This window comes from Thunnus thynnus, chromosome 24 (assembly GCF_963924715.1).
Source record: "Thunnus thynnus chromosome 24, fThuThy2.1, whole genome shotgun sequence".
Classification (NCBI taxonomy): domain Eukaryota; kingdom Metazoa; phylum Chordata; class Actinopteri; order Scombriformes; family Scombridae; genus Thunnus; species Thunnus thynnus.
In genome coordinates, this window is record NC_089540.1 from 17,419,120 (window position 1) to 17,439,761 (window position 20,642).

Here is a 20,642-nt window from a genome sequence, read left to right on the forward strand (position 1 = left end):
GTTTCACTTTCGGGTGTGAAAATCCAAACATACAGTGTGAAGTTCCACATGATGTAGACAAAACACACACACACACACACACACACACTGCATAAAATAATCAAGTTAATTTATATTTAAGTTTTAGTTTGTTGTCTGTTAATATTATCATTTTTAATTTTGATTTGGTTTGCAGTTTTCATGGTTCAGTTGTTTGGGAATCTATGTAGGTGTCAAAGGCTCCTTTATGTCTCATACATCCATTCATGGACAAAAGTATGTGGACAGCTGATGCAGTCTGCGTTCCAGTTCATGCCAAAGGTGTTGGATGGGGTTGAGATCAGGGTTCTGTGCAGGCCAGTCAAGTTCTTTCACACCAAACTGGAAAAAAAACATTTCTTCATGGATCTGGTTTTGTGCATGGGGGCAATGTCATGTTGAAACAGGAAAGGGATTTTTGCCACAAAGGTAAAGAAGCACACTGTTGGCTTAAAATACATTACATGAGTCATAAATCTACAGTAGAAAACAGTTTAAACATAAGGTAGAGCCCAATAAATATGACCTTATAACATTTTATAAACTTACAGGATGTGTACATGAGATCATCAATTATATTTCTATTCTTGTAGTGTAACACAACACAAGAAAATGTTCTTTTTTATGTCAAAATAGTATTAAAAAATGCTGCCATAACTCTGTTTGCCCTCACTTACTAATGATAATTATGGTATCTGACCTCAGGTACAACCCTTAAAATAAACAGTATTATTGAATGAATTAAAAGAAAGAAACAAAACATATTATAAAACATATTGGGCTCTGTCTTCACCATGCCTGTACAACAATAAACAGCACTGAACTGTCCCATGGTTGAACCTTATATATTAAGATTTCCCTTAACTGGGAAAACCTGAAAAACACTGCTGGACCAAAAGTACTCACATATATGTATGTAGTCAAGGGTGTCCACAAACTTTTGGCCTTACCGTATATTTGTCTGTGTGTCATGTAAATGATGTGTACATGTACTCTTGTGCATGAAGTTAAATCTATATATTTATTCAACAAGAAATATACAATAAGAACTTTAAGTGTGCAAATGAGTTGATTTGAATTTAAATTATATTCACCAGAGATTATGTCAGATTATTAAAGTGGGAAGTTAAAATGACATGACAGTGACTTTATTTGAGTCAGAATTTGCTTTTGGCACAGTTTTTCATAGCAAATAACCAGTTTTTCTTTCCACTGTGCTCCATTTTCCCCCCTCATATCTCCACTAGATGGCAGCAATGTATCGCCAATCTTGGAAGTGTGGGGCAACATGTGTGAAATGAATGTATAAATCTACTTTATATACTACAGAAAATTAATCTGTGTTAATCTATAATTAAGTCACACGTAAAAAAAAAAAAAAGATTTAGTTGAACTTAATGCATTTTTCAGACCCAATAACAAATTATTGCCTGAACACCTGCAGAGCTTTAATGACTTAACATCAGATGGTGACGATCATAGACGCAATTTTGAGTGTTTTAACAACTGGATGATGTAAACTTCACAAGTAATTTTTATTTTTAGTGGATTGTTTTTGGTTTTTAATGTTTTATTACATAAGAATTATATTTTCTTTTTTCTCTTTTACTCTTTTTTTTTGCTCTTTTTCATTTTTTAAAGATTAGATGTATATTTTGTTTGCAATTTTGTGTTGGAAGTGTAAACTGAAATAAACAATGAGTGAATATGAAGAAACTTCATCAGAAAATTACTTAATATTACTATAACATGACTTTGGGGACTTAAATTTGTCTGTTTTTCTCTACTCTGAGTTTATTTGAGTTTTATTGTATTCAGTCTCAGTGTGAGAAATGGCTAGTGTTCATCTTTTTCCTCACCTTCTTTTCTTCTCTGCCTCATTATTCATCTCCTCTTCACAGCTCACTAAGCCGTCAGCTTTCATTCCATCACATTAGCTGCTGCTCCTACTCCTGCTGAAAGTAATATTTTCCATCCACACTGCATCAAACTGTGTTTGAACCTGCAAAAAACCTGCAAAAACCATACATTAAATAAACAATGTGATTGTACTGTTTTATTATGTGCAAGTCATTTGGTATTTTTCTTCTATTAAAATAAAATAAAAACTTAAATTCTTCTAATTTAAGCTCCTTAGAACAAAAATATATTCTGAATATTGTAAAAGCAGGAAACTGAATTTATGTTTAAGTAGTAATATCACATGTATGATAAAGTTTTGATTCCTGAAAAATGTATTATTACTCAAAGTTGGATCTCTTTGGGGTCTTACGTTGTTACAGAAATATGTAAGTGACTAGAAGGTTATCAGCCAATCGGGACCAAGTACAACAGTGATGAGTGTTTTTAATTACCCATCTTAGATAAAATACAATTTTTTCCACCACAGCAAACGGACACTGAATCACTGACACCCCGCTGTCTGGGAAATGTCTCGTAATCCAACCCGACAGAGTGAGAAAAGCCAACGCCGAAGGTTTAGAGGTCGTACTGTACTCTGACTTACAGTATGGAGGTTTGACCGTCTCACAGTGAGGCCCAGCAGCCTGTGCTTTGACTCAAAGTGAGGCCGGCACCTTCTGACAATATAGCTCTGGAAAAGCTCCATGACTAAAAGGATGCATGAAAAAGTCAAATATTTTCACTGCATTTTTGGAGTCATTAAGGGGACCCGAGAAGGTACCTTGAGGAACTCCTTAAAATGAATTAATGATTCCTGACAGCAAATATGGGCTTATTTTGAATCTTTGACACCCCTCTCAGTTTTTTTGCAGTGCATATTCTAATTATCAGTTCTTCTATTCACCTTTACATGTGAGCTTCTGTGGTTCTGGCATCTAAATTTTCAGTAGTAGTTCTGGTAATAGTTCTTCAAAATGATGTAATTTGTGTGTAGTGTTTTTAAAAAATCTGTAATCTTTGTCATCTTGTCACTCTTTTCACCCTGTGTTCGAGTGTAACCATTCAGAAACAGCCATAAAGACTTTTACCTTCAGACAAGTTTGAAACAGCGACGAACATTGTCAGATTCAGCTCTCAACAATTTAATTCCAGACAATGTTCAACAATCTGACAAGCACTCTGTTTAACGATACGGCAGCTAATGGGGATTTAAATCAATAAACAAACAAACAAACCCATGGTTTATGTCATATTTCCCAACACTATTTGGTGACAAAAGTACCTCAAACTGAAAATGGATGATAGAAATAAAAAAAATTCTTTGTACTCAATCCTCTCTCATCCTTCCTGCTGTTCCTGCCCTAAAACCTCAATTTGTCCAGTAACTCTCACCATCTTCAGACCTGCCCTGTGTGTGTTCAGAAGTACCGTATCATCAAACATTAGACTCTCGAGAACCTCCTGGGTTTCAGGCTGCATTGGTGGCTCCTCATTGAAGCGTCTTTAGGGCAGAGAAAACATTATCTGCAGCCTCCTTTGATGTTGGTGCCCTGAGAAACGACAAGGGGGTGGGTGGAAAGTTTCAGTCCTGCCTCCTGAGCGCTTCCAGATGTCACACATCCTCTTTTACTGTGAGAAAAACAAGAGAAGAACATACAAGAGGCATATCAGCAGCTACAATGCCCCCAAACATCTTGCGACCATATTGTTTTTGCACTCTTAAAAAGCCACGAGTCATTTTAACAAGTCTGCATGCCTTGCTTCATGTGACACCAACCTGTGTTTTTTCCAAACATGGTGTCTGTTTTTTCACAAAACATGCAATCTAGATATGTTTTTAACAAATCTTGTGTCAGAAAATGGCTCAAACATGTGTTTCCTGATGTGTTTAAAGTAACACATTATTTTTAAGAGTGCAGTGGGAAAAAAAACATATTTACTGGTTGCCATGTTTATGTCAGTTTGTTTAAGAGAACTTACAATGACGCTAATTTGCAATTACTGTTTCCAGCTCTCTGTGGAAGACACATTGAGGAGGACCAACATATTTTGTTTTGGGAAAAACAATCGTGACTTTTAAATGATCATTCAGCCTCTGAAAACTTAGAGGGCAGGGTGGATGGGGTCAAAAGTCAATCAGCTTGACCTCGAGAGCACTTTTTCTTCTTAATAGTTTCAGAAGGTCATGTCTGAGGTGAGCTGTTGTTTTTACAACACATATGAAGCTTTAAGAGTGAATTTATCAGCAACATTCATAGTTTAAAACACAAGAGGAACTGTAGAGGAATAGTAGTCACAAAAAGTATAAAACCATAATGCAACACACAGTCAGAACGTACCACCGAGGTTTCTAATGTCAGGCTGAAGGTAATAAACACCCCAGGGTTCCTTCCTCGCAGAAATATACTTTAAAGCTGCCTCATGTTTGAGGATACTGCCAGATTTCATGATCTTTTAAAGGCGTTCCTCAGGGAATCTTCTTGGGTCCTCTTGTTTTTTAAATTAGAGACAATCTTAAGTGGAACCTTTTCTCAAGGACTTTTAAGTGTGTCTATTTGCAACAACAATTATTAAAATTTTCGCCGTATGACATGTTTAGACAACACTTCGTACGAACTAATTTGTTTGAAGCATATTAAAGCCTTTAATTTTAAATTATTTGTGATTTTTTATATTTTAGGGAATTTTTGCCTTCAAGGACCAGTGTGTAAGATTTAGTGGCATCTAGCAGTGAGGTTGCAGATTGCAACAAACTGAATACAGCCCCCCTCCCCTTCTCAGTGTGTAGGAAAACCTACGGTGGCTGCGAAACTCATGAAAAACACGAAAGACCCTCTCTAGAGCCAGTGTTTGGTTTGTCCATTCTGGGCTACTGTAGAAACATTGCGGTGCCTCCATGGGAGAGGACCCGCTCCCTATGTAGATTTAAAGGGCTCATTCTAAGGTAACACAAACACAACAAATTCTTATTTTCAGGTGATTATACTCTAATGAAAACATACTTATGAATATTATATTCCATTTCTGCCAAGTCTGTTCTGCTAGATGCTACTAAATCTTACACACTGGTCCTTTAAGTACTTAAGCACAGTACTTGAGTAAATGTACTTAGTTACATTCCACATCCCCTACAACCCTACAATCTAACATACTCTTTTTTTATGGGACTGACCCCTAAATACAATGCAGCTACAAGACAATAGAGGCTTTGGAAAAGGGGCGTATTCATTAGCACTGACAGGTTCATCTAGGACAGTGTGACCAACCAGTCCAGCATAAAGAGCCTAAAAAAATCCCACACCATTGCAAAGAGCTGCATGACACATGCATGCCCACACTACAACAACAACAGTGACTTATAGGTCTAATGACATGATGCATAACAGTTTTCATTAGTCTTTTCTTCCCTCGGTTTATTCAGTGGGACACATGGCAGTCTTTGTTTTCCACAATCCTTTTCAGGTCTGGCTTGTAATCAGTTGTGGCCACTCAGTGCAACTTTTTCACATTTGTGTCTGTAAGAATAGAGGGATGTTTTGACTTCACTTGTTTCAGTGTAGAAAAAACTGATTTACAGACGTAAGTTGATCCAAACATAGACATTAACTTGAGTGCAGCCTGTTTGACATTTGGGATATCTGTCTGTGGGCACAATTTTCCAAAACTCTGTGGTTCCTTCTCTCAAAACACATTAAAGTCTGTCATCCTCAGAAAGTTCAATCATCTCCAACTGGGACGCTGCTCCGTCTGCCATTGAAGGGGCTTTAAAACAATCCAATTCAGCAGTGAAAGGGTTGATGAGGAATGTGATCTTTGTCCGTTTTTGCTTCAGGTTGCAGAATCTGCTTCAAAACTTTGCTGCAGTGTTGCATAGCATGCAATGCTCCCTTTTGTGACCTCAGCTGCTTCTCCACTTGCCTTCAACAAGAAGGGAAAATGTGTCAGCTCTCCCTTTTTTTTTAATTTGAACGTGTAGAGACAGTTGAAAAGCAACAGGAAATAAGGTGAAATGAGTCTTAACCACAAGGATGCTTCAAATGCTTTACTTTGAGAGAACTTTCAGCTGGAGGGAAGTTGAGGGTTTGAATCCCAACAACCATTAAGGAAAGTCTGACAAGGGAAACTTGACCCTTGATTGTTGTGATATCCTTGAGCAAGGCAGTAAACATACCTAATTAAACTAACACAGTACAAAACTGGTTTTACAGAATTTTCTCATGTTTTAAATGCCTAAATGTGAAGAAAAATGTTTAGTTTTCAGCTCTGCATTCAAACAAATAGATGGATGTTCCCATGCTGCTTTGATGCAAAGAAAGAAGAAAAAAAGTCTGAAAACTGAAGGTCTGAGACTTTCTCACAGTGTTGCAGTGAGGTCTGGATGAAAAGGCGAGCATTGAACACCTGCTGCTCCTCTCAGGTCTTTTATTTAGTGGAAAGGTATGTCTTTTTGTCTCCAAAGCCTCCAGCACCTGATATTTACTTTACACTCCAAAGGCCGACCTTCTCTGTTTCAACTCTGCAGGTTCCCACTTCCCCCTGCAGTGCAATGATCTCAGTCACAAACTGTTTTCAGTCACATGAACAGGTAATGAACTGAGAGAACAGATAATGCTTTTTCATTGGTCAGTGTTCAAGAGAGCTTTTGTATTGTTTGGTGGAGAAAAAATATATATCTGTAAACAGAAAATACAAAAAAAAGTTTGTTTTTTGAGGGAAAATAATTTGTTTTATTTTTACTTTTTTTGTTGATGACTGGGAGTGAAAGTCTACGCTCTGTTAGGACTTTTTAAAATATTATGTCATCTGTATTTACTGCCTGTGTTGCATGTCATATGTTATATCAAAGTCATTAAAAAAAAAAAATCATTGAGTCTTGAGCTTTGTTGTGTTTAGGAATACACTCCAAGTAACTATTTTTAGAATTTATTTGACAATTACTATATTAAATATACTCGGGATTTGAAAAAAAGAGGCATTTTTGATTCAGCTCTTTAATATTTTTGAATAAAGCCCTTCATACACATGTCCTGCTCTGTTAATAATTAATTTCACGTGCATCATTTTATCCTCATGTTGAAATAAAGCCTGACTGGGCACTCACTTCCTCTGCTGACATGCTGTGAGTTTATACAACTGCACTGAGTAGATACAGCTGCAGCAGAGTGTACTGTATGTACTGTATATACAATGTAGTTATACTTACAGTCTGCTGCACATTAGGTATGTTTTTTTACACCCCCCGATTGTTTCTGTTTTAAAACTATTCAGTAATTTACAGAATTGCAGTAAAATACATTAAATATTTCAAAAATGAGTCTTGGCTTTACATAATGAGGAAGCACCACATGTTTTCCCAGTGACTTTAGATCTGATGTTATTCTATATTCACGCACGGATCTGTGTCTTATGGTTTCCAGCAGTCAGTCTAAACAGTCCTTGAAGTTCAAAGTGTTTATATTGAAGTAAACTGTGATAAAGCCTTGGAGACCGCGCTAAGGGGATCTCAGCTCTGATTGGGACAGTTGGAGTGGATCATTTATTGACTTATTTCCATGTGATGATGATGGAGAGGATTGAGGACCCACCTACGCATACAGACTCCTCAGTTGGGCAGTTGCCTCCTCCTCCTCCCTCCTCTCTTCTCTTTTGTCATCTTGCGCGCTCCACAGAGGAAAGCCGCAGTCTCCAGCGAGGGCAGCGCAAATTTAACCCTCTTTTCTCTAATTACCAAACAGAGCGGGGAGTTAACCACTGCTTGCGCCACTTTCGCACCGTTTTCTCCACACTTCCAATGGGACCAGACGACTGAGGTCAGCCTGTTGCATGCTTTTAACCCGGAGCCGCAGCCATGGACTGTTGCGCATTTGGTTCGGTGCGCTTGTTGCTCCCTGGATATTTACGCATCGCGCTGCTGTGTGTTGTGCAGTTAGGAGCGTTCGCGCAGCATGGTGAGTGGATGTAAAACAATGTGAATTTCGCCAAATTATGGCTTGTTTAAATGCAACAGACAATCCTAAATCCTCTCTTATCCATCGAGTTATGCAAAATCACGCCAAATGGTCTCCAGCTGCCATGTGGGAAACGATTTTACCTCTAAGATAAATAAAACTCTCACGCTTATCTGAAATAGAAAGCAGATGTCTAACGTGATCCACAGTATCTAATCATTATCTCTTTGCACATAAATGCAAATAGCAAGTAAATTGGGGATCTTGCCTCCATAGATTGTGCAGAGCTGCGTGACTTGGCCTGCGTGGCTGCATTCCCATCACTCAGCAGGTCCAGAGGTTGGATGGACCTTCAGAGACAGACGAGAAATCACAGATAAGAGCAAAGCAAGTCAGACACCAGAGGAGGAAGCAACACTGAGACACTTAGCGCAAAGAAAAGCAAAGATATTTCAGCTAAATGACACTCAATGCAGGGTAAAGAGAGATAGAAGCATCAGAGTTTGTCTACAGATGAAGCAATCTGTGTAAGAGAGTCTAAATTAATGCAGAAGTTTTTGTGATTAGGGAAGATTTGGAGAACATTCACAAATGTTTACTTCAATAAACAAGTCACAGGGTGTCTGAAGTATTGTTCACCACACTGAACTCAATTACAATTACAAACTAGTTAACAAAATCTCTGTAAAATGCTGTAAAAACAAAGAGATCATAAATATAAGAAACAACAGACTTGTAAACAGAATCAGTGAGCGGTCCTGACAAAAATGCAGCTGTAATTGAAACAGGCTTACAAAACTTGTTGCGATGACTCATTACATAACATAATACACTTGATGCTCATTATAATCCAGTAAATGGCATCATCCTGCTGTAAAGGATTTATTCATCTCCCATCCTGCTCTTCTCTTTCTGCCAGCGTTGACATCACACATGTGGTCATAAATTTAAAAGAAGGTTGTAAAAAGGTGCACAAAATGTTTATGATTTTAAAACAAACAGTCACATAGTGAGATAATGTTTGTTTTTTTATTTGAATGAGGCTTTGTTCTCACCGCAGATAGAAATCTTGATGCTCTGATGCTCTTACAGATGATTTCTCATCTGTAAAAAAGTCACACATCATACCTTAGACAGTTTTCTGAATTTAGGCAGAATGACTATAATTAAGAACATACTAAAAAAGACCATTACTATAGATCGGAGCCTGAAGTCCTGCACAACTTCACCTACTTCCAAGGTGCACAGAGAGGGAAAAAAGTCTGAAGAGGTCAAAACTCCAGCATGGATGAAGGCCACAAGCCGAAACACGTTAGTCTATAGTACAAGTGCTGCTGGAGTTTTGACCTCTCTGCACTAAGAATATAACATTTGCCAACTACTTTCAGCCAAATTAAACTGAAGTAGCTGCTCTTATTTGACTACAACATGTAGCTGTCATCTGGGTCAGTCCCCATCTTCCATCTTGCTCATATCTTTGCCTCCGGGACTTCTAACAACAGATCAAAGCACAAAGTCGTAAACTTTGAGGCAGACCATCGTAAAATGAAACGCTGTGGGTCCTCGCACAGCTCTGCAACAAGAATACCAGGCATTTCTGCACCAAAATAAGGTCTATACCACAACCTCTTGTGACTCAAGGGGACACATGCAAGGATTTGTGAATTAACTTGCTGAGAGAAATGTTTAACAGTTGCAAGTCTTCTGAATTCTTCGTCAGGCACTTATAACATCTTTAACCCCGCTGACACTCAGTGGTGCCATCAATAAAAAGTCATGTTGTGCAGCCAAATATTGCTCAGACCCATTTAACTTCATTCTAAACTCCAGACAGTATCCCAAAGTTTCTAGAGATGCCAAATATGCCTGGATGAAAGTGAATAAAATGATGCACTTCTGAAATGTTTCACTCAATGTTAGTTTTAATAATGTGCTGAGACAAGCAAATATCCTTGTAAAGTTGTCCAGCAATGTGGAAAGGTGGTTTATCAAACATGGAAAGTACATGAAGGGGAAATTTAAGGAGGATATTGTGGCAAACCTCAATTATTTGGTAGCTAAGGGGTGTAAAACAAACCCCTGAGGTGGTTTTGAACTTGCTAGCAAATGGTTGTGTGCCATATGTTCTTTTTTAGGTTGAGATGATTCAAAATCTTGATCTAAAAACCTTAGCATAGTTAGCACAATTACCATTAGCATTAATACCAAAGCATAATTAGCACTTAACACAGAGTAAAGATGAAGCTGATGGGAGTGTCATAAGTTCTGCAGGTATTTGTTCATAAAAGACTTATTAAAATTTTGATCTGATGATGGTGCTAGATGAAAAGTGAAGGGGTCACCAAATTTATTGCGAATTATCCTGAAATGGACATCAATATCTGCACCAAATTTCATGGTAATCCATCCAATAGTTGTTGAGATACTTCAGTTTTAAGTGGTCGACTGACGTAGAGGCACGTTGCTAACATGGCTAACAATCAAATATTATTGTCTTCTTTCATTTTGTCATCTCTTTTTATTAATATGTTTGACTTCTGTCCAACAAATTCTTAACAGGAAAGAAATTTTCTGATTTTGTCACACAAACTAAAGTTATTAAGCCGTCAACAGCTTCAGCCCAAACATACTTTTATCATTATTGGGCTTTAAAACACCCTACTTTGTTTAAAGCTTGATCTTAAATGCAGCTAATGCTAAGTGTTATCCATAAAGCTGCCATCATTAGAGGTAATAATGCATCATTTAAGCGTCTCATTCAGACGCCTGACCGTCTCTGGTCCTGGTCTGGCTGTAGTTTCTGTTGGCGGTGAGTTAAAGGCCCTCTGGGAAAAAGAACCGTAACCTCAGTTGTGTTAACACCACGCTCTCTCAAATTAATCTTCTTTCCTGAGAAACAGGAGGAGTCCCTGCACATCTGGGCTGCTGAGGGCCTCCCTCCCAGTGGGATCCCCCCCAATCCCCTCTCCCCCTCCATGGGGGCCGGTTCATTAGCTCACCGCCCCCCCTCCGGCTCTGTAAACTCATTAAGCCGCCAATTGGAGCAGTTTAGCCAGCAGCCAGAGTCTAGTCGATTGTCCTCCTGCCTGAAAACCTGGTTGTTTGGACAACCTGTGACCTCAAGTCTTGTCAGTGGAGCTTCCAGACGAGGTGTACACGCAGACGGGCGACGATGTAAACAAGAGCATTTGCTTTCAAGGGACTGTCAACATGAAGACCAGCCTGTAAGACCTTGTTTAGACTTGGGATCACTGGCTGTAACTTCACCCAGTCCATTCAAAGCTTTGACGGTCTAAATACCCTCGGTGTTTGTTTTCCCTGACGTGACTTTACTCAGCCGCCACAATCAAACTCAAACAACTGGAAAGGGAACATGTTTTGTCCTCTGGAAGTCTTTTTTGTTAAGAAAGGCCTCTGTTGACAGCTTTGACCCATTTCACTTCACAGATGTAGAGCTTTTGAGAGTGTGCTTGTGTGGAAAACTGCATGTTCTGCTCAAATAAGTTCCCCGGTTGTTTCAGCCTCCAGCCGCAGGCAGTGTTCAGAGGCCTGTCATGCGCCATTGGCTTTAGCGTCCTTTCCCGGGGCGAGTTTAGAGAAGCGAGAGGCTAACAGGAATGTCTGTTATTCTTAGCAATTTAGATAACCTCTGGGGGTGAAATGATCCTTCCTGCTCACCTCCTAAACATCAACTGACACTTTAAAGAGCCAATCATACGCTTAATTTTGTCACCTTTGCCTTTCTACCATTTCTGGCTGTCTATGTTGATATTGAACTTATTGGATTTGAAGTTCTTCAGCAGCAAACCATTAAATTTTGGATGGTTACAGTTACATAAACACATTTCTTAAGAGATTTCAAATTATTTAAGTAATCTAGAGGTTTCAAGATCAAACAGCCACATTGAGATTATTCTTCCTTATTTGATTTTCTGCAGATGGTTCACTTTTCAGTTTGTCTTTGTCTAATTTATTCCAAACAGACCAGACATGTTAAAAATGCATCTGGATACCATATAACTAAAGGCAAATTTACAGCAAAAAGGAAAATATTTCATGAACAGAGCCAAGAATCAAATCAGATGATTTTTACACTGAGGTTCTGCCATTACTTAAAGGGTAGATTGTCAAAATATGCTCAAATAAATCCTTAATCCAAGTCTTCAAACTGAGTATTTGATCAAAGTCAAGGGCAGAATGGATGTTTGACCTTGTTATGCTGAAGTTTTAAGAGGTTCGGGTGGATAGCACCAACCAGACGTGACTTTAAGACTTCATAATTTAATGATAAACCTTTCTTTAACTCTGAGTTGACTTCTGCCTTGACTGACATTAAAATCAAATCTGGTACTTTGCTCAGGGGATATTTTTGTGTCAATATTTAGGTTTAATGTTTAATTTGATTTCTTATATTAAGGTTAACAAAACCATGTTAAACCTTAAAGCGCCTGTAATGAATACTTTTATATTAACAGTGGATAAAACGACTCCTAACTCTGCATTTTCTGTCAGCTATATGGAGCGTTTTAGCTCATTGTTTCAACTTTTCTTGTTTAGTTCACTATCAAAGCATTATTTTTGGTTGTCGGTCTTTTTTTGGTTGTACAAACCCACTTTATACTACCTGTCCTACAACAAATGGCAGACACATTTAGCTGTAGACTAGCTGGTGAACATACTGGAGCGTTTAGCAGCTAAGCTAAAGCCAGATATTTCCCTCAAGAGTTAGAGAGAGAATGTGGACTTACATTCACCAGGTGGAGAGAAAAAGTTCAACATATCAACTTTATATAAGATTATAATATGTCAGTGTTGTGTTTAGATCTTCCACTGCCTCCATGTGGACAAAATATCTATTATTGCAGGTTTAAATGAAGCCTTTTACTTGTACTGAGAGAAAGAGAACTTCTCACTCAGGCCAAGGACAGACTGACTCCTGTCTGCTGTTTCCCACGACTACACAAGTTTCTTTGTTTTGTCTGTCGTAGTCAAACTGCAGGACTCTGTGAAAGATAAAGAAAGATAAAGACATGTCTGCAGGCTGAACCTGGTCATCTGATCACAGCCAGAGATTCTTCAGTTTTAATTTCCTCTTTATTAAACTGACAGATCTGGAAGTCTGAAAGACAAAGTAAGAGGAAGAGATTTTAGGCCGGGAAAAAAAAAAATCATTTTCCAGCAAAGGCAAGCATCCAAAAAGATAAAAGTTCTCCAGGAGCGGACAGTTATTTAATAGCGAGGTCAGACTATTCAACAGTGCAGTCTTTTCCACATTGTCTTGGTGTCAATGCTCTCCCCTTTCAGCTGCACCAGAGTTCAGTGTGAAGTTCACAGTTTAACACCGTCCTTGTTATTATGTTTCTCCTCCCTTCAGCTCCAGAGTGTTTCCCGGGAGGTCATCGGACTTTGCGTAATCCCTACCGCAGCGTCGACTTTGACTCCACAGAGATCCAGAACACAGCGATCCAGGACCTGATCTGTGACCACTCGCTGTCGCCGGGCTGGTACAGATTCAAGATCAACAACAAGCCGGCGGAGATGCCAACCACCTGCGTCGAGGTAGAACGCCAAAATACCTGAGGATTCTGTCAACTCCTCATGTTGTGTTCACATCATTGCACTTGTTTTGCTTTGTCTGGATTGTCAAATAAACTTGTGTCTTTCATTAAATATGTATAACAGACTTTTGTTCCATGATTCCATCTCTCTGCTTTGATTATCTGATTGTCAAAACCACTTAAAAGAGTGTCAGATCTCTTCCAAAAAACCATCCAACATCCTCTACCAGTGCAAACTCATCCAGTAGACTGGTATAATAAACACCTTCAGCCCAGGTGGAGGGTATAATAACCCCTTTACTGCTGGTTAATGACTGTTTCTGTTGACACCCCCCTTGCAGATGAACCGCTGCGGGACGCAGGCGCCGGTGTGGCTGTCACTGAAGGACACCTCCCTGCCTCGACCCGGTGAGGTCCGCCAGCTCTCCGCCTGCGCCACCTGGCAGTTTTTCCAGGGCAGCACCAAAGACTGCTGCCTCTTCCGCATTCCCGTCACGGTGCGAAACTGCGGCGAGTTCCTGGTCTACTACCTGCAGCCTACGCAGGGATGCATGGGATACTGCGCTAAAGGTGAACATGCTGGATGGACAGACGCCTCAAACAGATCTGAGATGAACATTTTCATCTGCTTGATAGTCTTAGTAGAGTTCAGAGTTGCATATTAGAGTTCCTCCTGACTCTAGTTTAAGTAATTTTTCAGTTTTAAATTGTCTTAAATTGACAGGAATACATTCAAGTAGAGCTGCAATGGCTGGTTGACAGAAAATTAATTTGCAGCTACTTTGATAACTGATTAATCATTATGAGACATTTTTAAGCAAATATGCCAAACATATGCTAGATTTAGCTTTAGAAATGTGATTTCATTCACTGAGCGAATGTTAATGCTTTTCTTTGTCATACATTATGGTAAGCAAAATATTTTTGGGGTTTTGGTCTGTCATGTGGACAAAATAAGACATTTTAAGACGCAACCTTTGACTCTGGGAAATGATAACCGGCATTTTCACTATTTTATAGATCCATTAATCAAGAAAACAATCAGCCGATTAATTGATATTGAATGAAATGAAAATAATTATTAGATGCAGCCCTACATTTAAGGCTGACTCAATACTTTTGAGATCTGATATTATGATATTACATTTTTTAGCATAAACCCATAAAATAACAACACATAACAAACAATTTTAAATAATTTAGATAGTATTGTGGACATTTTACAGTATAAAAATAAACTTACCAGTGCTATGTAATAGATATTAGATACTTTTTCAAACATACTGTATCTTTGGCATTTCTGTGCTATTTCTCATTACTTATTGGCAAACATATACGCTATTACAATATGTCCGCTAAAACTAGCCGATAATATTGACCATAGCAATGTATTGGTTTGGCTCTAGACTATTTTTTGAAAAACTTTGACAAAACCACAAAATTTCCTGGTAGTTACCAAAAGTCGAGTAAGTAAATTAACAGCCTGTTTGCATTTTATTTAATTTGGAATATCGATTTAAAGCTAAAAAATAGTCAAGATGATCTTTTAATGTTACTGAAGAAGTGATCTGATCCATGTCATGTTTCAGTTGCTCCAGATTTGGGATCCAGACTCTGCCCACCCGGTGAGGTGGAAGTCAACGGCCGATGCAAAGGTAAGAGACTGACCCATAACAGGAAAACAACTACTGCTGCTGATGTGTTTTTGTGTGATATCCCAGGAGTAATATTCTGTTTCGCTGCAGAATAAACATCTGGAAACCAAAATTCTTATCACAACTGTTGCGTGCAGCCCATCTTCACTCCTCTGTTTCTGTTTCCAGCTGCTGTGCCGTCCCTGCCGTCCCGGCCTGTGATCACCCCAGAGCTGATCGGCCACAGCGTCCACTTGAGGTGCTCCTTCATCCCGCCGCCGTGGAGCCAGCCGCTGGGCTTCCAGGTGGTTTGGGCCAGACACATCGGCCACAGCATGAAGGCTGAGATCAGGCAGGAATCCACATTGAAGCCCTTCTCGTTGGTGGAGATGGATGGCGTTCACTTCAGGCTTGGGGAAATGGTAATTCCTGCCAGACCGTGCTGAAAGTTTTTGGGGAGCACATGTGGAGAGTTTGACCTCTGCAGCAGGCAATGTAAGCCATGGATCACACTGACCCCTCTCTGCCCGGGCTCACAAAGCAAAGGCAGAGAGAGGCGAAGTGTGTCATATCCCATTAAGAGAAGGCAAGAGGAGGGTGGGAAAGTTAAATCAGTTGCAGGTTAGCAAAGTCCCGCTCCACATGCTTCCCATTTACATCTCTCCATTCAAATCTTCACAGTGAATTCTAGGGAAGTCATTTTTATGTGGACAGATGCACACATATACACAAAGCTGTTTTTTTGTGTCGTTATACACTCAGCGCTTGCACTGATTTAGCTGCTCTTGCTGAAAGACAGCACCAAAAGGGAAATATAGAAAATACAGCCATTATATCTAGTAAGTTTCTAATCTTCTTGTCAGTTGTTTGGAGCCAAAAAATCCCCAAATTTTGTGACTGCAAAGGGTTCATCCAGAGGTGTTGCTGTTTTCTTTTAAACTAAACAGATTTTGGGTATATAAAGTTAATATGTCCAATTTAATTCCAGCGGTCTGTTTCAAGCCTTCCTCTCGAGAGGAAGTTGGATCAACTAATCTGCTCATTTAACATGAACACTGAATTGTTAAGATTTGGGAGTTGTGCACATTTGTTCCTACGCAAACCTCTGCATTAAATCTTCATGGAAAGATAACATTCATAGACTACCACAAGACACAAAAATCTGTGATTCAGCCTTTTTTTTAAAGGGTGTCTGTCACCACCGTTTGTTCTTGTCAGCACTTACTGGCACCCAATTAGCCAAATGATCACCCTGAAGCAGTGTCAGAGGCAGTTGGTTAGAGAAACACCTATTAGACTGTCGTTCAAGTATTTTTTGCCTCGTCAGATTCATCGGATGAAAGTTAAAGCCTTTTAATTTCTTCTCTCTGTGGTTTCAATAATCAATACAGAATTCTGATTAACTATTTCCTCTCATACAGCAGTAGATTGTATGTGTGTGTTGGCTGTTTTACCAGATGACACAAGGTGATACAAAGCATTCAATTTGTTGGCTTCTGTCAGTACTTTGAAGTTGGCTTCGTGTGTCAGGACCATAAGTCTCTTTTAGATCCGGGATCTAGGAGCGAGGTGGGGAATTGCATCTGTAGAGCACTTCCACTCTGGCTTTAACACTTTGTTGTGGTCGCTGCTTAAACTGGACCAGAAACCCTTCCAGCATACATGCAATACTTTCCAAAACATTGTATACAATCTTGTAGTCCTGACTACAGTGAGTAGCTGAATTGACGTTTGTGCTTGTCAGGCTGAATTATGGCTCATGAAACTAAATCTGATTGGCAGGAACACAAGAAAGAAATCTGGAGAAATCGCAGAAATCTGACTGCTGATGGAAAATGACAGCGGTGAAACGCTCACTGAACGTCAAAGTTTCCTCATCCGCTGGGGACTCCTGGTTGCTCATTGTTTAAGTTGCTTGCATCTGAAGTTGACTTGAAACACTGATTGTTCTCCTGCATTGCGAGCAACGACTGTTCTAATTAAACTTGAGAACTGCTCATTTCCAGCGTGTCGGCGGTCTGCTGCACAGGCTTTCATTTCCTGTACAAATTATTTGTTGCCAGGAAATATTAAGTTATTAGATCTTCAGCATGATGCTATTTGAAACTGAGGTGATGTCATTCTTACTGGTCACCCACGTACAGCTGTGGACCATTGCTTTGCCATATTTGGACACACAAGGTTGCATTAGTTGTGTCTGGAACGTGCTACAGAGGGCTGGGCTCGCTCACAAGGCCCCCTCTTAACACATGTTGATGCTGCAGCTGGTCTGGGTCAAAGGTCATCAGTGAGTTAAATGTTAGTGCTCTTAGTGCCATGGATCAGTCAATGCTGTGAGCTACACAGGGCAATGTTTTGATAAATCACAAATACAGTGTCAGTTGTACCTTGTTAGTCTTTAACAACAGCACATTTTAGAAACTTTAGGCGCCGTAGTTAAAGACATGTGGGTGCTTAAAAATGATTGTTAGCAAAATAATCCTGCTCTATAATGCCAATTGTGCCATTTAGAAGAGCAACTTTCAGTTGATGTGATATCTTAATGTTAACTTTTACTTGAAAATCAATTTAGAGTTGATCTATGTAGGGTGGGTTTGTTTTTTAGGGAAATAAAAAGATAAAAAGACACAAACTCCGTAATACGTTTCTCTTTAACTTATTTACACATAATTTTATACAATATTTTCCTTGCAGTTCTCCTGCAGTGTGTCAACTTTCAGAGCCAACTCCAGCCATGGCAGATCTACTCCGAAAGAAAGTGAGAGTTTCTATGCTGGACTGAAGGTAAACATCCATGTTTTATATCTTAATTCTAAACTACACCTGTTTTTATTATATCAGAAAACTAACAAACTTCTTTCCCCCCTTATTTCTCTTCAGTTTTCTCCAGATTTGCTGTACATAGCGGAGAACAGTAAGGAGCATGAAGTGACCGTTCACAGCACTGTACCTATCCCCTGCTACGGCCCCGACCACGGCCACCAGTGTGGAGTCCCTCTGGCTCTGAGTGTCCATGATCCAGGTCAGACCTGTAGGAAAACAAGGAGATGATGCATGTGTCGTCACCCATACTTATCTGCTGGGAGATACTGTAATGAAGCTTGCAGTTAACTACAATTTAATCATCTTGTTAAGTTGTTTGGAGACAGAAAATCCTAATTTTGGCAATGAGATGAGTGTGATGAGCCTGCAGCAATGACCACAGCTGACCAAATATACTCTTATTAGTTTAGTTTAGTCATATTATTTTAAAAATTTTTGACCAAAACACAAATTAACGGAACTGAAATTAATAATTAAGATCCTAACTTCTTATCAACACATACAAGATCCTTTAAAAGGATATGTTAAGAAGCTGTCATCCTTGAAAGATGCAAGTATCATCACAAGCTTCCTTGATTAGAAGAGACAACTCCAGTTGGTGCATAAATCCTCATGAGCTTGTTCACACCATAACCTTGAATTGCTCAGTGAATGAAATCTAATAACAACAATGGCTCCAAATTGGCTACCTGTTCTTTGCCAGCACATTACAGGTGAGAGCAAACGAAAGACGCCCTGAAAAAGTAGCATGTCAGGTTATTAAAAATGATTAAAGGGTCAAGTTGCTTTCCTCAGTTTCCTTGATCCTGTTACCATACAATCTCCTGTCTCCTGCTTGGGTTCTTCTGCTCTGACTTGTCCTGTATATCATCACATCAAAGCCAGCACAGGAAGACGTTATTACAGCTCTGCAAGCAGCTGTATGCCATCCGTTAACACTACCTCACTGTTGTGTTGACATCCACAGACAGTCTCAGACATGAGGCCTCCAATGTGGTGCTGTCTGCCTGCCAGGTGGAGCTCCAGCCAACTGCCTGCAGTGATGGCAGCTGCGGCCAGGCAACGTTTTTTGTCACTGCCGTCACCGATTTCACACGTGATGGGAACCGGCCGAGCCTGATTGGTGCTCTGCCCGGACCCAGTGCTCCACGACTCTGGAGGACCTACACCCCAATTTCACTGAAGGTGAGTAAACCTTAAATGCTGAAGAATATTTTTGATGTTTCCTAATTAGTTAAAGATCACAGATCATTTAATTGGTGAAAAATGGATTCATAGTCATCTACAAAGCATCTAAAAACTGTGAAGTCCATCAGGAAATTACAGGCCTTCATGATAGACTTGTAAACTGTAGTGAACTCTGGTGAGTGGTTACTGAGGGGGTTCAAGGGATCCTTGAGAGTTTTCCATTGATTCCTAAGAAGGTTCCAGTCTTCCTCGAGGGAGTGCTAGGTTTAATGGGTTGTCAGTGGTCATCAAGGTATCCTTTAACAGGTTTTAGTGGACCATAAGTAGGTCTGATGAGTACTTTAGGAACTTAAACACTCATTGTCCCCTGTGGAGCTTCTTAGGGAACTTTGGTAGTTTTTGAGAAGTTGTCACTAAAGAAGATTTAGGGGACCTTCAGGAGCTTTCATAATTTCTTCAGGGTCATTGAGGTGATAATAATGGTCTTTGAGGATCCAGGAGTATTTGTAAATGTTCCAAAGATTAAGATCTTGTGGCATGAAAATTCATAGGACAAGGCCCTTACAGAGGTTCCTGGACTCTCTGAAAATGTTGGAGGGGTCTTTGAGAAGTTCCAGTGGCCCTTGGGGACTCCAGGAGTCCTTTTTTAAAGTCTACAAGGGATTCAAAGCTGAATGAAGAATACATTTTCTGCAATTTGATATAATTATATATTTTCAGAGAGTATTAAAAAGATGGTTATAGTTAGAGGTTTCTCTGTCATTCTGTTTATATATACACACAGTTATACAGTGATTTATGAAATTAAAGGAGAGGGTGTGCGTTTAAGGCCCAAAGTGTGCCTGTTTGATGGTTTGACATTATGTTTGAGGAGTGTTGCTCTAAGTGGCCATTAGATGCGTCCACACACGCTATTACGTTATGTAAGACATGACATCAGCCCTGCAGACATTGTGTCTCTCTGTAGCTTGTTGCAGAGGAGTTTACCCATCTGTGTTTAGTGAAAACATCAAAGCCTGGGGTCACAGGGTCAGAGGGTGGAGCCCCCCTAATCTTTGTTCTCCTAACCTCTGCCCCCAGGTCACGGTTCAGGACGTTCCTACTTCCATCTGCTACTCCCTGACTGACCCACATGTCATTACCTTGGATGGCAGGTAATTTTCTTCCTTATTGCTTGTCAGCAGACATCAAATGGTAATTTTAATCAATTTATCATTCAGTTTGGCATGGCAAAACAATAGATTAACTGTTAGATGTTATGTGCAGGCGTTATGAAAACCATCAGACTGGTACCTTCGTACTTTACCAGAGCCTCACTAGGGAGTTTGAGGTCCACTCTCGCCAGTGGGACTGTGGCAGCCGACACTATGCAGTCGCCTGCAACTGTGGCATGGCGGTGCGAGAGGGTAATGAGGTAGCTGTCTTCGACATGTGCAATGGTCAACCGCAGGAAACAAGGCCTCAGCTCACCCTGAAGAACCTGGGCGATGATGATAGCAAGGGCAGCCGGGTCAGGGTGCTCGAAACCTACCAGGGAAAGAAGGTCACCGTAGGTATCCGATGATTTTAAC

At 39.8% G+C, this 20,642-nt stretch overlaps 1 protein-coding gene across 2 annotated transcripts in view; it reads left to right on the top strand.

The window, feature by feature from the left end:
* Window positions 1-7,668: 7,668 nt before the first annotated feature.
* Window positions 7,669-20,642, top strand: part of si:ch211-246m6.5 (von Willebrand factor D and EGF domain-containing protein) — a 35,557-nt gene continuing 22,583 nt past the window's right edge. For both annotated transcript variants that reach the window (XM_067583110.1, XM_067583111.1), the window contains exons 1-10: window positions 7,669-7,868; window positions 13,243-13,427; window positions 13,768-13,996; window positions 15,016-15,081; window positions 15,250-15,482; window positions 17,755-17,844; window positions 17,941-18,082; window positions 18,851-19,068; window positions 20,152-20,225; window positions 20,338-20,620. In XM_067583110.1, the coding sequence (XP_067439211.1) occupies window positions 7,769-7,868; window positions 13,243-13,427; window positions 13,768-13,996; window positions 15,016-15,081; window positions 15,250-15,482; window positions 17,755-17,844; window positions 17,941-18,082; window positions 18,851-19,068; window positions 20,152-20,225; window positions 20,338-20,620 (1,620 nt within the window). In that variant the 5' untranslated portion in view covers window positions 7,669-7,768. The remainder of the gene's footprint in view (window positions 7,869-13,242; window positions 13,428-13,767; window positions 13,997-15,015; window positions 15,082-15,249; window positions 15,483-17,754; window positions 17,845-17,940; window positions 18,083-18,850; window positions 19,069-20,151; window positions 20,226-20,337; window positions 20,621-20,642) is intronic.